At 36.3% G+C, this 20,556-nt stretch overlaps 1 protein-coding gene across 1 annotated transcript; it reads left to right on the top strand.

The window, feature by feature from the left end:
* Nucleotides 1–48: 48 nt before the first annotated feature.
* On the top strand, nucleotides 49–20,118 carry usp39 (ubiquitin specific peptidase 39). Its single transcript, XM_056746563.1, has 13 exons — nucleotides 49–176; nucleotides 2,671–2,752; nucleotides 2,840–2,934; nucleotides 5,221–5,357; nucleotides 5,502–5,654; nucleotides 5,827–6,052; nucleotides 7,787–7,861; nucleotides 7,970–8,037; nucleotides 13,446–13,634; nucleotides 17,835–17,977; nucleotides 18,324–18,459; nucleotides 18,548–18,634; nucleotides 19,721–20,118. Exons 1-13 carry the CDS (start codon nucleotides 125–127, stop codon nucleotides 19,769–19,771), a joined length of 1,494 nt encoding a protein of 497 aa, XP_056602541.1. The 5' UTR covers nucleotides 49–124; the 3' UTR covers nucleotides 19,772–20,118.
* The last annotated feature ends 438 nt before the right edge of the window (nucleotides 20,119–20,556 follow it).

The following is a 20,556-nucleotide window of genomic DNA, read 5'->3' as shown; positions in this document are numbered from 1 at the left end:
GCTTTTGGCCACCCATTTTGAACCGGAAGTGACAGCGGAAGTTTTTAAAAGCGTAGCCGAAAACATCTCAAAACGCGCAACGTGCGTACACAGTTCAATTTCAGTTAAATATCAAAAAGTTACAATGATCGCAGGAGTAAAACGAGAGAAGGATATCGATGAAAACGAAGAAGAAGGTATGCTTTATTTATTTATTCTTTCATTCATTTATTATAGACTTACAATAAAGAGTAAATGAATATATAGAATTACAGCAAACACAGAACGTCCCCTTAACGTTTGTTTTTAAAACCGCTGAGTTATTTGGCTGCCAATCGTTCTTGGAACGTTCTTTATAGGTTTCAATTTATTATTTTACTATATTTGCAATCCTAAGAGAACGATCACAGGGACCTAGTTTTTGGTTTCCAGGACGTTGCAAGGAGCTTATTAAAAATGCAAAAGCCATGTGTTTTGGTGTTAGTAGTTAGCATGTGTTACATTTTGTGGTGTGACGAATACTTCTCTGTTTGGCAGTCTAAAGGCTGATTTATAGATCCTTTTTACGCGCACGCAAGGGACAGCGTACAGTGCGCGTGACGCAAATTTCGTCATCATGGGCCGGTTGCTCTAACTCTGCTCAAGTTACAATTTAGCTTAGTTTTGACGTTAAGGGGCCTTTTAAAATAGAGAACATTATGTGATGACATTTATTTTTTTGACCGCTCTAACAAGAACCGTCCTAGCTCGCTTCCGTGTGTGCATATCTGGCGTTGTTGTGCACGTCAAAATAAAATCATGTTTTTGGGCGATGTTTTCTATATTCCGATTATCTATTGCCAGTCTGTGGATCGCCGATACACGATAGTAACGAGGGGCTGTTGGCGTTGTTACTTCCAACCGCAACCTTTTAAACGAGAGTGGTGTAGTCTTAACAAAAAAAAGTGGTGTACTATACTATACAACGATAACCCCGACCACACATGGCCAAAAGACAGGGGACAGTGTGTTTGTTTGATTTTCTAGTAATATGACAATTATTTCAGTTAAATATTTATGCATTATTCTTCGCTTATGCTTCGAATATGAAGGTATAGAATTAAGGAAAAAAATAAGGTTGGAAAAAAACAGGTCTATGCCAGTACTGCCGACCACAATACAATATATTTTTACAAAGCATAATATCTTTGTACCGCATCACATATACAAGAATACGTAAAAACATATGCAAGATTTTACAGATGTAACTTTGTCACCACTGGGTATCTGTGTCAATACTTGTTAATAATTTAAGGGGAATATAGTAATGTATGAAGTTAAGGTTGTGGTAAAAACAGACAACATTATTTTATATGTAGAATAAACGTAACAAGTAGGTTCACAATAACTTTAATGGGAACAAGGATACATAGAAAATGTAAGGATTCTGACATTAAACAGTAGGGCTATGTAAGTGCTTTGTTTCATTTCATCATGTGTCATTTAAAGAAAGCTAGTATTAAAAGTTGTGACAGATACCAAAGATTTGCGATGCACGGCAATATCGTAAAGAGATAAAGCAGCGCAAGAGAACCCGTGAATTCAGTGTCGATGCCAGATGAGAGGAGCCACTGCCGGTGAGCGCCCTTTAAACCAGCTTTGACTAAAAGTGAGCAGTTTTATCAATATTAGCTGACGGCTTCAGCAGGACTCTTTCAGTCATTGACAGGATGAGCTCCTCACTGGCGAGTTCCCAACAGTGAAGATGATGCGCTTGGCGTGGTTGTCGGAGGTTGGGCCGCAAGAAGTTTTTTGAATTTTCTTAAGAAATGCACCAATTGTATGAATGAATTGTGAACGCGATACGGTTAAAGGGAAAGCAACCACAAAAGCAGCTTGGAGACGTTAAGCAGGAGAACAAATGGTTATACGCTAATATTGATCTTTAGAAGTCGTTATACTCAAACAGCGCTGTGGAAAAAGTAAGTATACGGCGTATGCCTGCGTATGGCCCCGACTACACCACTGATCAATACACTATCGGAAAAAATATATTTAGATGGTTACATCTATATTTTTGCACAGCCCTAGATAACACCCATGCTACACATACAAAAACAACACAACATCTGATTTGCCACGGTGGGCATAACAATCCAGTTTAACATTACCAGAGGCTTGTATCACAAAGCCGGTTTTGGTTTTTACCCTGGTAAATTTGCGTTTATGAACATACTTTACATTTTTTGACTCAAGAATGTTGATTAGTTTTGAGCTGGTTTCGTTGCAATACTAAATATACAAGAGAAAACAAGGAAGGCCTAAAGGACTAAAACTGGATCTGCACCGGCTTACTTTCACACCATCCTGCCCTCCTACACCCCATCAAGATCCCTGCGTTAAGCAAACCAGCGCCGTCTTGTATTGCCTTCTGATAATGATAGTAAATCGCTTTCCCGCTCGTTCTGCTTCACAACTCCTTCCTGGTGGAACATTCTTCCTAACTCTGTCCGGTCAAACACATCTGACAACATTCAAAAAGTTACGACTTCGCCATTTTTTCCAATACATTGACACATACTCACACTTTCAGGGTCAAATATCATCATAAATTTGTGTAAAAATCATGTTTAGTGAATTTGCTTCTTCAAAGTGTCTATGAAAAAAACTTTTTTTAACTTATTTGTCTTGTCTTGTGTCTTTTATTTTTAGAAGTGCCGCTGAAAATTGGGCGTTCGCAAGGTGTTGAAGATAAGAGAAGCCGACATTGTCCGTATCTGGACACAATCAACAGGTTAAAATTATTTGATTCCTTAATTTGATCACAGATTTTTGCTCTTTTTATTAAACATTGCTTTACCAGTATCTCTTCTGTCCTTAGGAGTGTTTTGGATTTTGATTTTGAGAAGCTTTGTTCTGTCTCGCTTTCACACATTAATGCCTACGCCTGTCTGATCTGTGGGAAATATTTCCAAGGTATGTGTGACGATAGCTGTTTAGCTTTGTTTACCTAGATTTAAAATCAGATGTGTTTAAAATGACAAGTCTTATTGAACATTTTGCAACAACACTGGTTTAGAAGCACTTCTTTCATTTAAACAAGACCATAACACAAATGTTAGAAAAACCAACCAACATTTAGTACAGAATAAAAAAAATGTTACAGTCCGCCTGTGGTCAAATGCATTTATATAGGGGTGTGAATTTTCACTGGTTGAAACGCATCACGATACGTTGGATCATCAATTTTCAATATAACTGCACAATTAAGTCTCTCTCATACTTTACACCGCATGCGAGCAGTGTGATGCGACACAAAAGAAAATAAAAAACCTAAAGAAAATAAAAAACCTTAAGAAAATAAAAAACCTTAAGAAAATAAAAAACCTTAAGAAAATAAAAAACCTTAAGAAAATAAAAAACCTTAAGAAAATAAAAAACCTTAAGAAAATAAAAAACCTTAAGAAAATAAAAAACCTTAAGAAAATAAAAAACCTTAAGAAAATTAAAATAACCTTAAGAAAATTAAAATAACCTTAAGAAAATTAAAATAACCTTAAGAAAATTAAAAAAAACCTTAAGAAAAGTAGTTTGTCATGCCGCTTCTGATGAGGACAGAATTCCTGTATGTGAAAGTGATGTAATGTGAGGCCAAGCATGGTGTTCCATACTCATGATTCGTAAGGCTGATGGCTTTTCATTTGGTTTTATTTTTAACTTAACTAATATTTTTATATTTTGGGACATTACATATGCTATGTTACATATGTAACAAAAAAAGATTACTGAAAATCATCTTGCCATTCCGCCCACGCGGCCTTGTGACCCCAATTTAGGAACCCCTGTGTTAGACAATGGGTCTTCAACTGGGGGTTCGGAATTGCAAGGGTTCCGCTAATTACGGTATACTCACAGGCAACTTTTTGTTAAAAATGTAAAGAATGTGTACAGAAATATTACAACCAATGTTCTCTTTAAGCTGCGTGGACTCATTGAAGCTCCCGCGCATTGCAATCTTAACCTGCGTGTGGACAAAAACAACCATTAAGGCAGCAGAAGAAAGCAACAGAAAAAATATTAGATCGGTTTCATGAAAAAACGGTAGGGTTCGAATAAGTGCACTCTCTGCCTCTCGGAGTACTTTGCATTATACTGTGCATATAATTGTGCATTCTCATATATTTCTGAACTTCTGTTTAATTTTATTAAAGCTAATTTGACAAGCAAATGACACAACACCACTTCTGCGTTGTAAACACAAATAAATTGCCCCAAAAATAATAGTCTGAAATGATGCTTTGCAGTAAAAACTTTATTAGGATGAGGGTTAAACCCAGCAGGAAGCTAGATTTAAGTTACACTGATACAAGACGACTAAAACAATAGCAATATTTAACAACTACAGACTTGAAGTACTGTTGTGTTTAACAGGACAAACTTTTAAAATATTTGAATCACTATGTTGTATTGTTATTTGACAAATGGAATCCTGTATATTTAAAACTAAGCGCAATATATGTATATACAAGGGCATGTAAAAAGAAGTTATAATGTTTGAGGATAAATGCCACAAAATTTCACATGTTAATGTATTATTTTATTTGGCATTAAATCTGCATATTGCTATTTTTAAATGGTTTAAATTTATTCAAAACCCAGACATTACGTTTAATAATTATTCAATCTTAAGATATAATATTAAAGTCGTTAAACATATGCAAAATAAAATATATGAATGATACTATCATGTCCAGGACAGCAAAGCACTTCTCCAGGGTGCATACAATGCAGGCAGTTGAGTAGACGATTATTAAATGTATTTAGAGGTTAACTTCAGCGAGTTTAAAATCTGTTAGAAAAGCCATATTAAAGTACGTCACCAACAGGATTTATTATGTTTAATTAAGTGACTCCCCCAAAAATGTTACATATAATCTGTATGTACATACGCTAAACACTGTTACCGGAAATGACTGAGCCGCATTAAGAATATCGAGCTAGAGGTTGTGCAAGTTGTCCGTTCTGATGCTCAACTGTAATTTTTTAAGTGATACTTTTAAATAAAGTCCCCCTGTAGTCGATAATTTTAAGACCTTTTGTGGGAATTTAAAATCTTTCTAAAAAAACTAAACCAAAGGGTTCCTCTGGGCCAGTGCTGTTAATAAAATGGTTTATGCTGTGACATAGAAATAAATATTTTTTCATTTTATTTATCCAGATGTTTTATACTTTGTTTTTCACCTGCCTTTGTCTGCATTTCAGGCCGTGGGCAGAAGTCTCATGCATACACCCACAGTGTTCAGTTCACTCACCATGTTTTCCTGAATCTCCACACACTCAAGTTCTACTGTTTGCCAGACAATTATGAGATTATTGACTCATCATTAGAAGACATTACAGTGAGTGTGGTTTCGTGCTTTTTGATATTTATAATCATAACAGTGTAAATTGTAGACTCTGTTTCCTAAACAATCATTCATCCTATGTCAACCTGATTGTTTTTCTTATTCCTCTTTAACTATATATATATTTCCTTATTTTAGTATGTGTTGAAGCCTACATTTGCCAAACAGCATATCTTTGGTTTGGATAAGCAAGGAAAGCTATACAGAGCCTATGATGGCACAACTTATCTACCTGGAATTGTGGGTCTCAATAATATCAAGGCCAATGACTATGCCAATGTTGTCCTACAGGTAAGATAAACAGTTATGTTTAAACGGTGTTATTATTAACACAACTGGCAGCACAAACGCATACGTTTTTTGTTTAACCATTTAAGATGAACCAAATCGCAAATATAGGTGCAAGTGTTTTGTTACTCCTGTTATATCCAGTGCATTGACTACAATATTTTTTATCCTTAAGGCACTGTCAAATGTGCCCCCACTACGGAACTACTTCCTTGAAGAGGAAAACTATTGTAATATTCGTCGGCCACCAGGAGATATCATGTTCCTGCTGGTTCAACGCTTTGGGGAACTAATGCGCAAGCTTTGGAACCCACGCAACTTTAAAGCCCATGTGTCACCGCATGAAATGTTGCAGGCTGTGGTGTTATGCAGTAAAAAGAAGTTTCAGATCACTAAGCAAGGTAAAAATCCAATGGTTTGTCCTTATCTGTTGTATTGAGTATGTAGTATAGACCAATAAACATATTGGACAGTGGTATGCAGAGAAACTACATTTAATTTAGTAGCACCACTACTTATCCGGGGCTGTTTGCACCAGTTGTGCACAAGTTACAAGTTAGCTTAGTTTAAATATAAATGGGCACCAACTAACATCTAGGGCTCTATTAAATATTTTTTAGTTGCACGATTCAACCTAGTTGAAGCGTAACGTTACATATAAACTAAATACCTACCGAATTTGTATTATAATTTGAATGTAAATGTATAGTTACGCGGGCTCTGTCAAATAAAGTGTAACCGCATTTGTTTATTAATCTTCTTTAGGTTGAAATATTTGATTAAATACCTATTGTTAATCAGGATTAGGTATTATTAAACTTAATAAAATGTATTTGTGACCCTGGGCAACAAAACCAGTCTTAAGGGTACATTTTTCTAAATTTTAAATAATCTAAAAGCAGAATAAATAAGCTTTCTATTGACGTATGGTTTGTCGGGATAGGATAATATCTGGCGGAGAAATATCAGTTTAACACTTTCGGAACATGAGCAAAACAATCTAAATATAACATAAATATAATATGTTAGCTGCTATGTAGTTAGCATGCTATGCGATAACTGCTAACAACCAGCTGATACCTCAGAATCTAGTTTGAGCTATTATTATAGCCCAGTTAGGGCTAGACAATATAGGGTATGCTCTCAGTTTCTCAATGAATTGTGGTTAAATGCCGCCACATCCGAAAGCCAGAGGGCGCTCTCGTGCAGAAACTCAGAATTAGAGAAAAATAACGATTAGTTCCATGAAATGACAATGGTCAAATTCTATTGCTGTTCTTCAAACCTTTTCAGGTATTTTCATGATAATAAATTATATTTATAGTGATGAAGATTGAAGATTGTTGCCTTTTCCAAATGCACGTTATAAACGACTCAATCTCTTAGTGATTTTAGATGGAGCAGTACAACCTACTGATCACAAAGCCGTAGTTCAAGGAAGAGCTGTGCATATATCACAGAATCGATTTAGACATGTATAATTAGCGTGAATCGCGATATATATCGCCCAACCCTAAGCCCAGTTGTATCAGAGTGCTTAAGTACATGCACAGTTTATGAAGTGACTTGATGTGAAATCAGTTTCTGCTTAGTCAACAAAATTCACATGTATAGCGATGTCCACGGGGAAGCTTATACAGCGACAGTATTTACGACACTGTTAACAGACAATTTGCGGTCATCAACCACATGGGGATCCATAGGCAAGGCAAGTTTATTTGTATAGTACATTTAATATACAAGGGCAATTCAAAGTGCTTTACATAAAATTATTAACAGCGAGAAATAAGGCGTATCTTTAAAATGCCAATGATTTAGATCAAAAATACCATTTAAGATTTTAACAAACAATAAAACTGCAATAAAATTGATAAAAAAGGTGAGGTGTATATATAAAAATAAATTTCTAAAGAAATTAGAAATTGAAGGGCAGTTGATGTAAACCTAAACAATATTACTGTTTTTCTTGTTGCTGCTTTTTTGTATTCTAAAACTGTACTAAACAAAATCAATCTTTTAATCCTGCTTCAAGAATGTCTCATCTTTATTACTGGTTTTTGAAAATCTGTTCATATATAACTTGTGATTTTTTTCACAATTAAACAATTTAAATTCATATTCTTTTTGCCATTTAGGGGATGCTGTGGACTTTCTGTCCTGGTTCCTTAATGCATTGCATGGTGCCCTTGGTGGTACAAAGAAAAAATCAAGTAAGTTAAATTTTCCTGCTATGTATATGTTAGGGATTTATAGATCTTGGATTATTTTGTGTCTGTATATGCGTGTTTGTTTAATAAAACTAAATTAATCTTCTGCAGCCATCGTCACACAGGTGTTCCAGGGGTCAATGCGAATATTCTCAAAGAAGCTTCCCCATCCTGATTTGGTAGGTGATTTATGGACAATTTCTTGTAATTATGGTCAAATTTATTGTTGCAAGTAGTTTAATTTATAGTTGCAATCCGTTTGAAGTTAAATTATACTACTACATGATAATATTGCACCTTTCTGAAATAATTGGGAAACAAACAAGAAGCAATATAGTGGTGAACAAAAGAGTTACAAAGCTTCATTGGGGTCACCCCAATAACCCCAATGAAGTTGGCACCATCTTTCCTCTGTCTTTGAATGATGTTTGTCCATGACAGCTCCAGAGCTCTCAACATTGACATCTGGCATCCCAAATGCACCTCCCAATTGCGTTGACCCCCTCTGTGCTTCGGTTGTTAAGGGGCCAAGCAATGCAGTCACCTTTAGGGATGGGTACCGAAACTCGGTACTTTATCGGTCTCGGGGCTAAATTGTGAAAGACCGAAGTATCGATAAGCCCTGACGTTAACGGTCCTGCTATCGGTACTTGCGAAATTAAGAAAAACATTTCCTATTTATTATTGCTAAATAAACGTTACATAGCATTTTAACTGACCAGCCATTTCTAATTTGAGATAATATTTAAGACATTTACCTGCATTTTCGTTATTCGCAATCTCGCACCGCACGTAAAATGTACGTCTGTTCCACACTACACGGAGCTCGCGCGCACACAACACGAAAGCTCGCGCATATAATAGTGACGATGGCGGAGAGAAACAAACGTTCTAAAGTCTGGCTATATTTCAAGCGAGTAGACACAGATAATGCTCGTTGCAATAAGTGCAACAAGACTTTTGCTTGTAAGAGTGGTAACACAAGTAATCTGTCTAAACATATCTCTAAAGTGCATTATGTGCAGACAGAGAGATGCAAAGTTTTCGACTGCCTGCAAACTAATAGTTCGTCATCCACGTCCTCAGGTGCGTATATGCTAGCCCAGCAGTCTTTCTAAATAACACAGACAAAATTTAAACATTGCATAAGGTTTCTTTAAATTATTATGTAATAATTGTATAAACACACATCACATAAAAAATAGCCTACATATAAATCTTTAGAGTGTTTTTTTCTGCAGTAGCCTAAATAAATCTTAAACTTAAAAACCGCTTTCACAGTACTGAATTTAAAATGGATGAATAATAATAAATTATGCTTAAGAAATTATAAAGCAGAGCTTACCTAAAAAATTAATTTGTAGCGATGAAATACATAAACTTTTTTGTGTTCATGTAAATTGCAAGAGGTTCCAAACCTGTATAACGTTTAAGCCCAAACAGAGTTAACTACATTGTAATTTATGTGAATGTAAAGCTGCAGTTACAGTGAACCAAGCCACTCCAGCATCTGGTCCAAACAAAAGAGAATTCCAAAGCCCCTTCACACTGAGCAGCGTGTTTGTGTGTTTATACATATTATGTCCCTATTTATCATAAGTATTAAATGCACAAACACACAAATGAAGGAAATATGTGCTGCACTACACACATCATCACAAAAGAGAAGATCTCCAGCCACAACACATAATTGGAAAACCATTTCTTTATTATTATTCTTAAACAAAAACAACAAAAAACATAAACAAATTTAGGACCACATGCATTTTGTCTAAATTCTCTATGAATAATAGGCGGGTATCAGTCATCTTTTACCTGCATTAAGATATGTTAGGTCAACGAATGTAAAGAATACGAATGTTTTAAATAGTGAAAAAAAACTCCAGCTTTAGTTTCGTCTTTCATAAAAAAAACGCAACAAAAAGTACCGATAAGAGTACCGTTAAAGTACCGGACCGATAAGTGGTACCGATAAAAGTAGTAGTACCGTTAAAACCTTAACGATACCCATCCCTAGTCACCTTAGAAGTAGTGATCAACCGATATTGGTTTTTTTAGAACCGATTCAGATACCGTTTTTTATGTGCCCGATACCTGATATGCAGAAAAGATATTTATTAACTGTTATACTTCTGTTTTTGACACACTGATAACAACACCACTGAACAAACCATTTTATTTAACAAACTATATTAAATACCTGCGGACAAAGCACTGTTTATATATGCAATTACTAACGTTACATTCAAACTGCGATCGCTTGTGTAGATAATAAATAATTAATTCTACAGGGCTGTTTTTATTTAAATGTTTATAAGTGAGATAATTGGATTGGATTGGATTGGATTCAATTTATTGTCATTACACATATAACAAGTACAGTGTAACGAAATGGATTTAAGAAGAAGAATACAGCAAACATGAGGGAAGTGGAGAGAAAAACAGATACACATAATACACCATAGACAAGACTTGCAACAGGGTAAGATAATCCAGCTCAGGCAAGCAGCCATCCGGTCCTGCAGCCATTACGGCGCTTAACACAGACCCGCTTGCCAAGCTGGCGGGTCAAAGCTACGGAGGTTTGGAATTGGTCAGAGTCAGTGTTTGTGTGTGTGTCTGTATGAGCGATAAGGTCCAAAAGTCTGTGTGTGAGTGTATGATGGGGGAGGGAACGCAAGAGCGTCTCGCCACATTGCCCTTCAGGGTTGTTTCTCCAGTATCGCCTCGGCCAAGGCCAATCCTGGTTCAAGGGGGGCCGAAAAGATAAGATTGCAGTTGTTTCGTCTTGAGGCGAGTAAACCGCATTCCAATTCCACGGCTACTCTCTTTGTCCATTCTGGTCTCTAACATCATCAATTTTCCTTTCCATAGCCGTGAGCTTTTTCAAGATGTAATCCATATTGCGATTAATAGTCTCAGTCTCAGTGCTGACCGCTCTTCCCACGGCCTCCGTCAAAACGGGAAGCTTTGTGAGGCTTTGGACAGCTGTTCCCGTTTTAAGAATTTTTCGATAACCCAGGGCAAAGCATAATCCAATCAGCATAATACCTGTTATCATGGTTCCGAAAAGGTAGATATCTTCAATGTCCTCCACAGAAAGAGCCGCCAGACACACGATCCGCCATCTCTCCCACGCGTCCATCGTGTAGCCAGCTGCGAACGTTCCATCAGGGCAATCAGGTTCACCCGAACCTTTGTTTCTCGTCGAGAAAATTGTGTCAATTGCGCTAAGTGACCAGTTGATCAGATCCATAATTTCCAAGTTTCGAGAGCAGTGCAGAGAGAGTCTCTCAATAGATGAGACGAGACAAGACAGGAGACAAAGCAGGGAAGATATGGGCAAGGACGGGGAGAGTGAAAATGCGACCGCCTCCGATGAGAGCCAAACGAGAAAGGTTTATATAGTTATATATAATGGTTATATAGTCGATGAAAGTATAAATTAGGGTGTTTTAAACATGTTAATCTTGTTTAAAAGTGAGTTACATGCGGAGGCTATGCTAAAACTTGAGCATCAATCCCGGCGAGTGAATATGAATGCAATATGAATGATGACCATAGACAACAAATGTATTTTGTCTAAACTACATATCAGGGATTAAATGTAACATCGCATCTGTGCATTAATTGCTCTCATGTTAAATATAAGTGTATTTATAAAGCAACTGAGTATACATTACCTGTGCACGCTGTCGTATCTGTCGTGTCACCCCTCAAAGGCACTGGTGCAGTGACGGTCCTGCACACACTTCTCTAAACGGCCACGTTAGCATATATAAGATTTAAAATGTCGTCAGAGTCAGACTAGTGTTTGTACTTTGGCTTCTACTCTTAGTGTATAAGTCCCATGCAGAGCACCCAACGTGGCCGTCTGGCTAACAAACTGCATATTAACACAAGTGTGTTCATGTTCTTAAGTCTGATCAGTGACCCGTTTTGGGATCCGCTATTTTGTAGGTACTGACAAGTCCGCTGCGGTATAGTAAATTGAATGCACTGTTTCTCCCAGCTTCTCACTCACTGCACAGAGCAGACCATCCAAAAATTTATTCTGTTTGTCTCGCAGTTTAGTCCTACAGGAATGAATGAATTTGGCTTTCTCTCTTTCTCTACAATCTTATTTGTTCCAAAGACGTCAGGTTATTATATGTAGTTACGTTTAAAATTTGTGAATCAATTTGAATCGCTAGCAGATTTAATCAAAATTCATTGTGAATCGATTTTTTTCACTCACCTTGCTGATTGGTCTAATACTTCACCCATGTGGCGGAAATGTGAGGTGCAAGCTTTTTCAGGACGCTGGTTAGAGGGGTGGGACAATATATTGATATGGTGATGCATCATTTTAAATAATTAATAAAACAAGATGATTTTATCATATTTCCAAACATTAGTACTTCATGGCTCCTCCACTGGGTGGTGCTTAAAACACGAATGAGGGAAACCTCATTCCTGCTGGGGATAATTAAAGCCGTTATTTGCTCCGCCCATCTGGCATCCAAATTGGTTGTTCTGACCATAAAACTAGCAACAGATTGCTGATTGTGGGTGGACCTGCTGGGTGCTTCGCCCTCAAATGAGTGTGCATCATAGTTGTTGATCCATGATAAGCCAGCATTGCATTGCAGAGTTTGCACTGCACTTTATTCTCATTCATTTTATTAAAGGACCCCACACAGAACTCATTTTTGACACGTCTCAATTTATTGTATCCGTTATGCAACGCGGTTCTACAGTGTGCGTAATTTCGTTAACAATTGTTTTGAGAAAATGTTTTCCTCTTTTGTCTCTTGATAAAGAGCATTTAGGTTTAAGGTGCGTCTTTATTGGCACCGCCACCCCTTGGTTATATGAACACATTATGCGTGAAAACACAGCGATCGCACACACTATTTGAAATTCTATAATTAAAAAACTAATAGAATATTCGAAATTCGTGACTCATCCCTAGTCACGTGACGCATCATTTTGCCACGTATCACAAAACCGTGGCTCTAAAACCATGACCCTGAACCAGAGCATGTGAGCGTAGCGGGGAGTGGAGCGTTAATATTTCGGAGAATGCCATTCTGAAAATTCCACTCGGCTCGCTCAACCCTCTTGGTGATAAACTTTTTTGCTGCTGGATTATTGTCCCATGTACACCGCCCTGAAGCCTGAATAAATGCACAACGCCTCGTCCATTTGCGGAGTTGCGGAGGCGGTTTGATAGAGGTTTGATACAGGCTCATTTCAGTTAAAAAACATTTCAACTTTTATATTTAATTCTTTTTAGAAGACATTAAGATGGGGAATAAATGGCCTGTAGTTTTTCTCCTTCCTTAATGCTCCTCCATGTAAGGATTGTCTACATCAGAGTGTGCATTAGCAGCATGTGTCTTACACTACATACACGCAGTGTAATTTTATCTATGGAAAGGACAAGAGAATGTATGTTCTAAAAATTCATACTATAATTCGCTTGTGAAGTCTGTATTTTAACACGCTTCTATTCTCTGTATTTTTGTCACAATAAATAAATGCATGATTTACTATCAAATAAACCTTCTTTTCTTTTATAAACCTTGTTTACGTTTCTCATAAGCCTGCAGAAGAAAAAGAAGCTCTCCTCCTGAAGGATGAATATCAAGAGGAGATGTCAGAATCTACCTTCTTGTTCCTGACCCTGGACCTGCCCACTGCACCCCTCTACAAAGATGAGAAGGAACAGCTCATCATTCCTCAAGTTCCTCTCTTCAGCATCCTAGCCAAGTTTAACGGAAACACAGAGAAGGTGCGTAATTTAAGGAAACAAGACCCAATAAAGTGTAGAGGACATTTGTTTTATATATGGTTTTGACATTGTTGCATAGTAAAATACAAAGATTAATCAATCAAGAATCATGTGTAACCTAAATTATTTTATTTGTTGTGTAAAGCAGTGTTTCCCAACCCCGATCCTCAGGGCACAACCTCCAGAATGTTTACGATGTCTCTCTATATAAAACACCTCCATATACAAACCTCCATAGGATTTTGATTGGTTTATTTAATGTCATGTGTTGTAGTTAAGGCTGAAACGATTCCTTGAGTAATTCGAATACAAAAAAATCGAGTAAATTTTTGTTGCCTCTAAGCTTCGTTAAATCTTACAGTACACTCGGAGCACCGCATTTCCCCACGGTCCATTCTTACTAACCCCTGCTCAACTCTATACATGTTACAGGGATTGTAGGGATGATTTCAAAGCATTACACATGTTAAAAATAGATTGGGGGTTTGTGGCCTGAATGAGTGTGGGATATCCCGGCCTGAATTTGTTTCCCAGTCCGGCCCTGTTTGTGAGGACTTCCAGAAAGACTACAAACGTATATTAAAGGGAAATGTGAAAAGAATATTTAATACAGAAGATATATATATATATACATATATATATATACTAGTGGTGGGCGCCGTTAACGCAGTGAGACTCTTATCGCGCGATAAAAAAAATGTCGCCGTTAATCTATTCTCAAATTTGGGTTGGGAGCTGGGTCTATACTACGCAAGCTATGATGACTTTCACCTTGATATTTTAGCGCGGATGTATACTAGCTTAACTGCACTGTACGGGGCGAGAACGAGATTTTTCAACTCGCGTGATTCGCGTCATTCGCGGAAGCAGAAGCCGCCTCATCATCTCATAACCAGGGCTTCATTCGCTTCCTTAGCGCAGCCTCATCATCTCATAACCAGGGCTTCATTCGCGCCGCAAGTAGGTCTATTGGCTCTTCGCATTAACATATAAATCACTCGCGCTTGACACGCCATTCGCGTTTGGTCTGAACACAACATAACGTTACTGTGAAATTACCGCATCAAACGTGACATGCTAACATGGATGCAGCTATGAAGCCGCCGGGTTTGCTTCAGGGAATATTAATTTGTAAGAAGCTTCCCAATGGAAACATCGACAAGACTAAGGTTGTTTGCACCTTGTGCAATGCGGAATTGGTTTAAAAAAAAACTTTCTCTCAACAGGTAGTGGTCTAGCTTTAGTTGAAACCATTAACTTTGTATTGAGATCTAATGTATTATGGCTCCTGTATGATAGGTCGCTTGTTGCTCCCTCACTCTTTGTAAGTCGCTTTGGATAAAAGCATCTGCTAAATGACTAAATGTAAATGTAGCCTACTGTAGGAGCTCTTCCAGTCTCAAGTACCACCTAAACGCAAATCATCCCTTAGCTAATGCGGAAGTAAACACAAGTTCATCTTATTGAACATAATTTAATTTTCATCACCAATTATCATAGTAGAACATCTTTCTCAAGCAGTTTGTGATGCATTTTGGAAACAGGAGATGAGCCCCTGGTCTAATGCGCCACCTGGCTTGAGAAACCCGTTCTCAAAGACTTACTTTTAGTCATTATTTGGGTAGCACACATATTCTGAATGCCTTCGGCAGAATTCAAATGAGCCATTTTAATCTAGATTAATCTAGATTAAAAAAATTAATCTATGCCCACCACTAATATATACACATATATTTAAAAATCAGGAGAACAGCTGTATATGGGGCATTCCACAGAATTGGTCCAAAATCAAAGTTGGAAACATCTTGAATTTTTATTTTCCAGCATTTTTTATGGACACAAATTGTAGTTTCTAGTAATTTTGCAGTTTATTTTCATAGTGTACTTTCAGAAACTTTGAAATATTCTTCCTCACGTTACATTTTGTCACTACCGAAACATAATGATATATAAATAAATAAGAAGGATTATATTTACATATTGATATTTTGTTTAAATCTACATATATTCTTATTATATCTAACTTTATTTTATGCTATTTTAAAAAAATGTTTTCACATGTAAATCAGTAACAGTTACAATTTTAACAATATTTAAATTTTAATTTTTAAAATGTGTTTTGAATCCAATCTTTCTTTGAAATTGGTATGATCAATTTGATGCCTTTTTACAAAGTTAAGGATTTATTAGTTTATATATACACATTGAATTAAACACAATCATAACATCTTAATTGAATCATCCCATGTTTTGGTTGTGACGCACACATTTTCAGTAGCAATGGTAATGTTTTGGAAGTGATCACAATATTTAATTTTTATAGCTGAATCAAACTTTCAACATTTTATGTTCATAAAAATAACTAACTATGTTGTACATACACAGCCAGCACATAAAGCAGACACACATCTGATGGTAAATATCTAATAGAAAACCTACAGCTCACAAACTATATCACTACTACTACAACAAACTAAAATACCCCCCAAATAACGGATTAAGTGTTAATAACGCCCCAAAAAGTTGCCTAATTGCAGAAAAAGATATTTGGTAGTGACAAGACCGATCTACCCACAATGTAGCTATTAGAGAGAGACACGGTAATATTTCATGATAAAAAATGTAGGGCTGTGGCTAAAATCAGTCTCAGCCATTGCACCCAAACATACACCGTTTAGGTAGTAACATGAAAATCCGGAACACATTTTGTTCACTATGTTTAATCATTATCAAAAAATATTTTAAAATACAAAAATGGAGAAACACTTTTAAAAGTAATTTTTATACATTGAAATTTAGGGGTCTTGGATTGGGAAATTTTCTTGTTACCTCAATCTGATGTTTTACACATGTATTCAAGTGCCGTGGTGCAATCCCATTCTGTTCAAGAGTTACAGCACTAAAGTAATGTAGCCCTGACCCACATTGACTGTTTTGTTGTGTCTTTGTAACCGTAACTGTATATAGAAATTTGCACTTTTTTATTAGTTCAAAAGAAGATGAAAGAAGGCTGTAAAAATAGTCTTTAGTTCTTTTATTTAAAAAAAAAATACTTAAATCTAACCTTCATTTAGATAACATAAATTTTATTTTAGGAGGTTAATCTCATTATGAAATAAATGTTTGTATATAATACACATTGCTCATAATTAATCAAGTCTATTATTCAGTATGTTTTTCAACCTTCTTTTTGCCAAGATAACAGCAGAGTCTTCACCTATAATGCCTAATGTGTTTCGAAAACACCTGTAAGAGATCATAGATGATTATTTCATCCAGTATCATCCCAGACACTTCAGATTTCCATTTCCATGTTGGTGCTTCTCCTCAGTTCTCCCCACTCATTTTCTATAGGGTTCAGGTCAGGGAACTGGGATAACCATGGCAGAAGCTTTGTCTTGTGCTCAGTGACTCATTCTGTTTTGATCATTATCCTGTTGGAAGAACCAAACTTGGCCTAATACGTAATTCCTAGTAGGTACAGTCTATTTTTATTTTCTACAATCCATGATGCCATCTTTCTGAGATTGGTTTGGCGCACACAGGGATAATAAAGTACCCCATGTGTAAAATTATATACATTGCTGTTTCTTGAATGTGGCCTTCTTTTGGCCTAATTCTTTGCTGGAGATTCTTGATATCTTGTTCAGATAGACGGCATTATGGATTCTATCAAATATGAACAAATAAAAAATGTAAAACTGAGTATACCGGTCCCTACTTGATCTGGCAGCATCACGTTTGCGCTTCTGTTCCGACGGAGATTTACAGCCTGTCGGCTCTTGTGAACCATATGCATGGTCCACCATTTAATCAAAACTTCAAACAAAGAACGATCTATGTTTGAATAAACCAGGCAACGACTACTTCTACTAGTATTTCCCCTCCTCCTCCTACTTATTTTTCGTGCGTCTTAAGTGACGATGCAAGCTGCCTTTTAAGAGCTATTGTACAAAACATGGCGTCATTCCATGTATGTAAGCCCGGTCTTTATGTTAATAGAAATAGCTTTATTCTAAGGTTATACAAACATTACAAAACGGTTCATTATGTTATGTCTTTATACACCTCTGAAGACATAGTTTTGTATTTTTTATAGCATTTTTGTCAATGGATCCTCCCAAAAATCCCAGAATGGACCTTTAAGTGCCTTAATTTGCAAGCCATTAATTTGAGTTTTACTTGTTTTTGTTTTCACAGGAGTACAAGACATACAAAGAAAACTTTCTGAAGAGGTTTCAGCTAACCAAGCTTCCCCCATACCTTATCTTCTGTATTAAACGATTCACGAAGAACAACTTTTTTGTCGAAAAGAACCCCACTATTGTCAACTTTCCAATCACGTATGTTTTAAATCGTTTCATTTTGTATTTGCTGTTTATATTACATGTGTTCTGTCGTAACAATTGTTAAATAAACCGTATTAATAACATAATTATTATAGTATTGTTATTAACGTAAGTATTAATTAATGACATAATTAAAATAACTTTTATATTAGCTTTAAAATGCACAACAGAACAGAAATGTTTTAAAATGGAACTATAACTTTTTAGCAAACTAAGAGAAGTTAATATTTTTTGGTTGTGTAAGTGAATTGGGATATTCCTTTAACATTTGCAGTATAAAATGTTGTGTTATGTTAGTTCTGCGTATGAAATTCCATGTTCTTATTGTGATCCCTGATAGGAATGTTGATTTGCGCGAGTACCTCACAGAAGAGGCCCAGGCTACTGAGAAGATTACAACCTATGATCTGGTGGCCAACATAGTTCATGATGGAAAGCCATCTGAGGGCTCATACAGAATCCATGTCTTGCATCATGTGAGTGGGTTAAATTTTTTTCCTGTTTGAAACATGGCAGCATCATCAATGGTATGTTTTGACAATTTATGTGGTTGATCTTTAACAGGGAACTGGAAAGTGGTATGAACTTCAGGATTTGCAGGTGACTGATATCTTGCCGCAGATGATAACACTCTCAGAAGCATACATACAGGTTTGCAACTTGTTTTATTTTGTTTTACATAAACCTAGTTATCTCCTTATGCCCGTCAACACATACATCAAACATTTGTTTGATTTTGGGCTATTATAAAACTTTACAAACATTTAAAAACGTGAGAGCTTTTGCAAAGTTTATATTTAGGAACAATTGTTTTATTTTTTTCCATCAATTGTTTTTATCTAAACCTATAAAACTGCATACCCTGTTCTAAATAAGTGAAAATCACTTTTTAAAACTTTTGTTGAAGGGGTCATAATGTTAAAAAATTAACATTATTGTGTGTAGTTGGTGTAATACAGAATGTTTAAGCGGTTAACGGTTAAAAGAACACATTAGTTTTCACATACCGTGCATTACTGTTGCTCGTCTGTACACCGCCTTTCTGAAACACCTAGTTTTTTTTACAAAGCTCATCGTTGTGAAAAGCGCTGTGTGGTCTGATTGGCCAGCTACCCAGTGTGTTGTGATTGGCCTAATACCTTAAGCATGTGGCGGAAATGTAATGCCTCTTACCATATTTGGAACATCAGCCTTCAAAGAATATTGACAGCTGATAATGTCACTGGTACCATTTGAGTTCAAGCCCGAACATGATCCAGAAATTGCATTTGATCAAGCGGATTAATCAACTTTGCCAGCTCCCAATCGATTCATCCTCGTAAATAGAAAACAAATTCTGCATTTGTGATCGTAGGACGGACTAAAAGCTTACGTTTGAATAGTCAGTTGCAAATTCTTTAATTATTAAAATGTACTCGCAGGCTGTGAGTGAGAAGCGTTAGACTATCTTTACAAAGTTGGATTTGCCCCACTTTTTAGAAACAGTCTGGTTTGAGACTTTAATTTTTGGAGTATTACGTGTCAATATATGCATAAACAACTTGTAACACACCAAAGATACAGGAAAACACAAAATTGTGTCACAATACAGAAAAAAGTTGTGTTTGCGTGTGTGTCATTGGTTGCAGAACCTCACAAAATTTCAGATAGGAAAAATATTGACAAGTTGCTTTCATATGGGATTTTTACTCTGGGTTGAAAAATGAGTAACAAACGTTCTTTATTTTCTTTCCCCAGGTTTGGAAAAGACAAGATACAGATTGTTCAGAAAGCCATACAGGGGCATAGGAGTTGCAAAAATTCTGCATTACATTTATGGTGTTGTTCCTTTGATGTATTTAGTCCTGAACTTGTAATGCTTTTCACCAGAATGCAGCTTTGCTTTAATGGACAAGTAAAAGCATGTATGTGTTTTTAGGCAATCTTTCAGATCTCCTCTTTGTTTGTAATATTAAACTTTTTAATACACTTATAGACTGTATACTATAATTTAGCTCCCCGCAGAGGAATGGTTATTTTAAAAAGCTTGACACCAAGATTTTGTTTAAATGTATAGTCCGATTTTTGAAATAAAGGTTACATTTGACATGACGTGAAAGGGGTAAGGTATATTAAATAAATAGCCATTGAAAGGAGTCTTGTCATTTCAAACTTGAATGACTTTCTTTCTTCCGCAGAACACAAAAGTTTTTTTGAAGAATAAAATTTCGCACAAATCTGTTTAGCACGCCCAAGGACATGTTCGAAAAAGTAGACACAATGACAATTAAATTGTCATGAGCCATGTATTACAGAGAAAAATATTATGTTGTTTCTATCACTTACTGTTCAGAACTAATGGTCAAAAATTTGTTAAACTTTGGTCTGTTGGTGGCGCTAAAAGGATTGATTTAGAGACTTCAAATTCGCTGTGAGTCATGTGGGACTGTCCTCTATCAACTTTTTACCATACCTTTCTATGGGCTACCATAGATGCAGTGGCGGAAGAAGAAAAGTAACGAAATCAAGAGATGTCTTTGCCCCTTCGGGGCTACAACCCTAATAAGAAAACTATTGAAAACAATAGTTAAATA

Source organism: Triplophysa dalaica, chromosome 4 (assembly GCF_015846415.1).
Source record: "Triplophysa dalaica isolate WHDGS20190420 chromosome 4, ASM1584641v1, whole genome shotgun sequence".
In the NCBI taxonomy this organism is placed as follows: Eukaryota; Metazoa; Chordata; class Actinopteri; order Cypriniformes; family Nemacheilidae; genus Triplophysa; species Triplophysa dalaica.
The sequence above is the reverse complement of the archived record's forward strand: the minus strand, read 5'-3'. Positions and strand labels throughout refer to the sequence as shown.

Bases quoted from the DNA above. Each gene is read 5' to 3' on its own strand.
- usp39 (XM_056746563.1), top strand. From the start codon at position 125: ATGATCGCAGGAGTAAAACGAGAGAAGGATATCGATGAAAACGAAGAA. The intron at 8,038-13,445 runs GTAGGTGATTTA...GTTTCTCATAAG, and splicing joins AGCTTCCCCATCCTGATTTG to CCTGCAGAAGAAAAAGAAGC. The intron at 17,978-18,323 runs GTATGTTTTAAA...GATCCCTGATAG, and splicing joins ATTGTCAACTTTCCAATCAC to GAATGTTGATTTGCGCGAGT.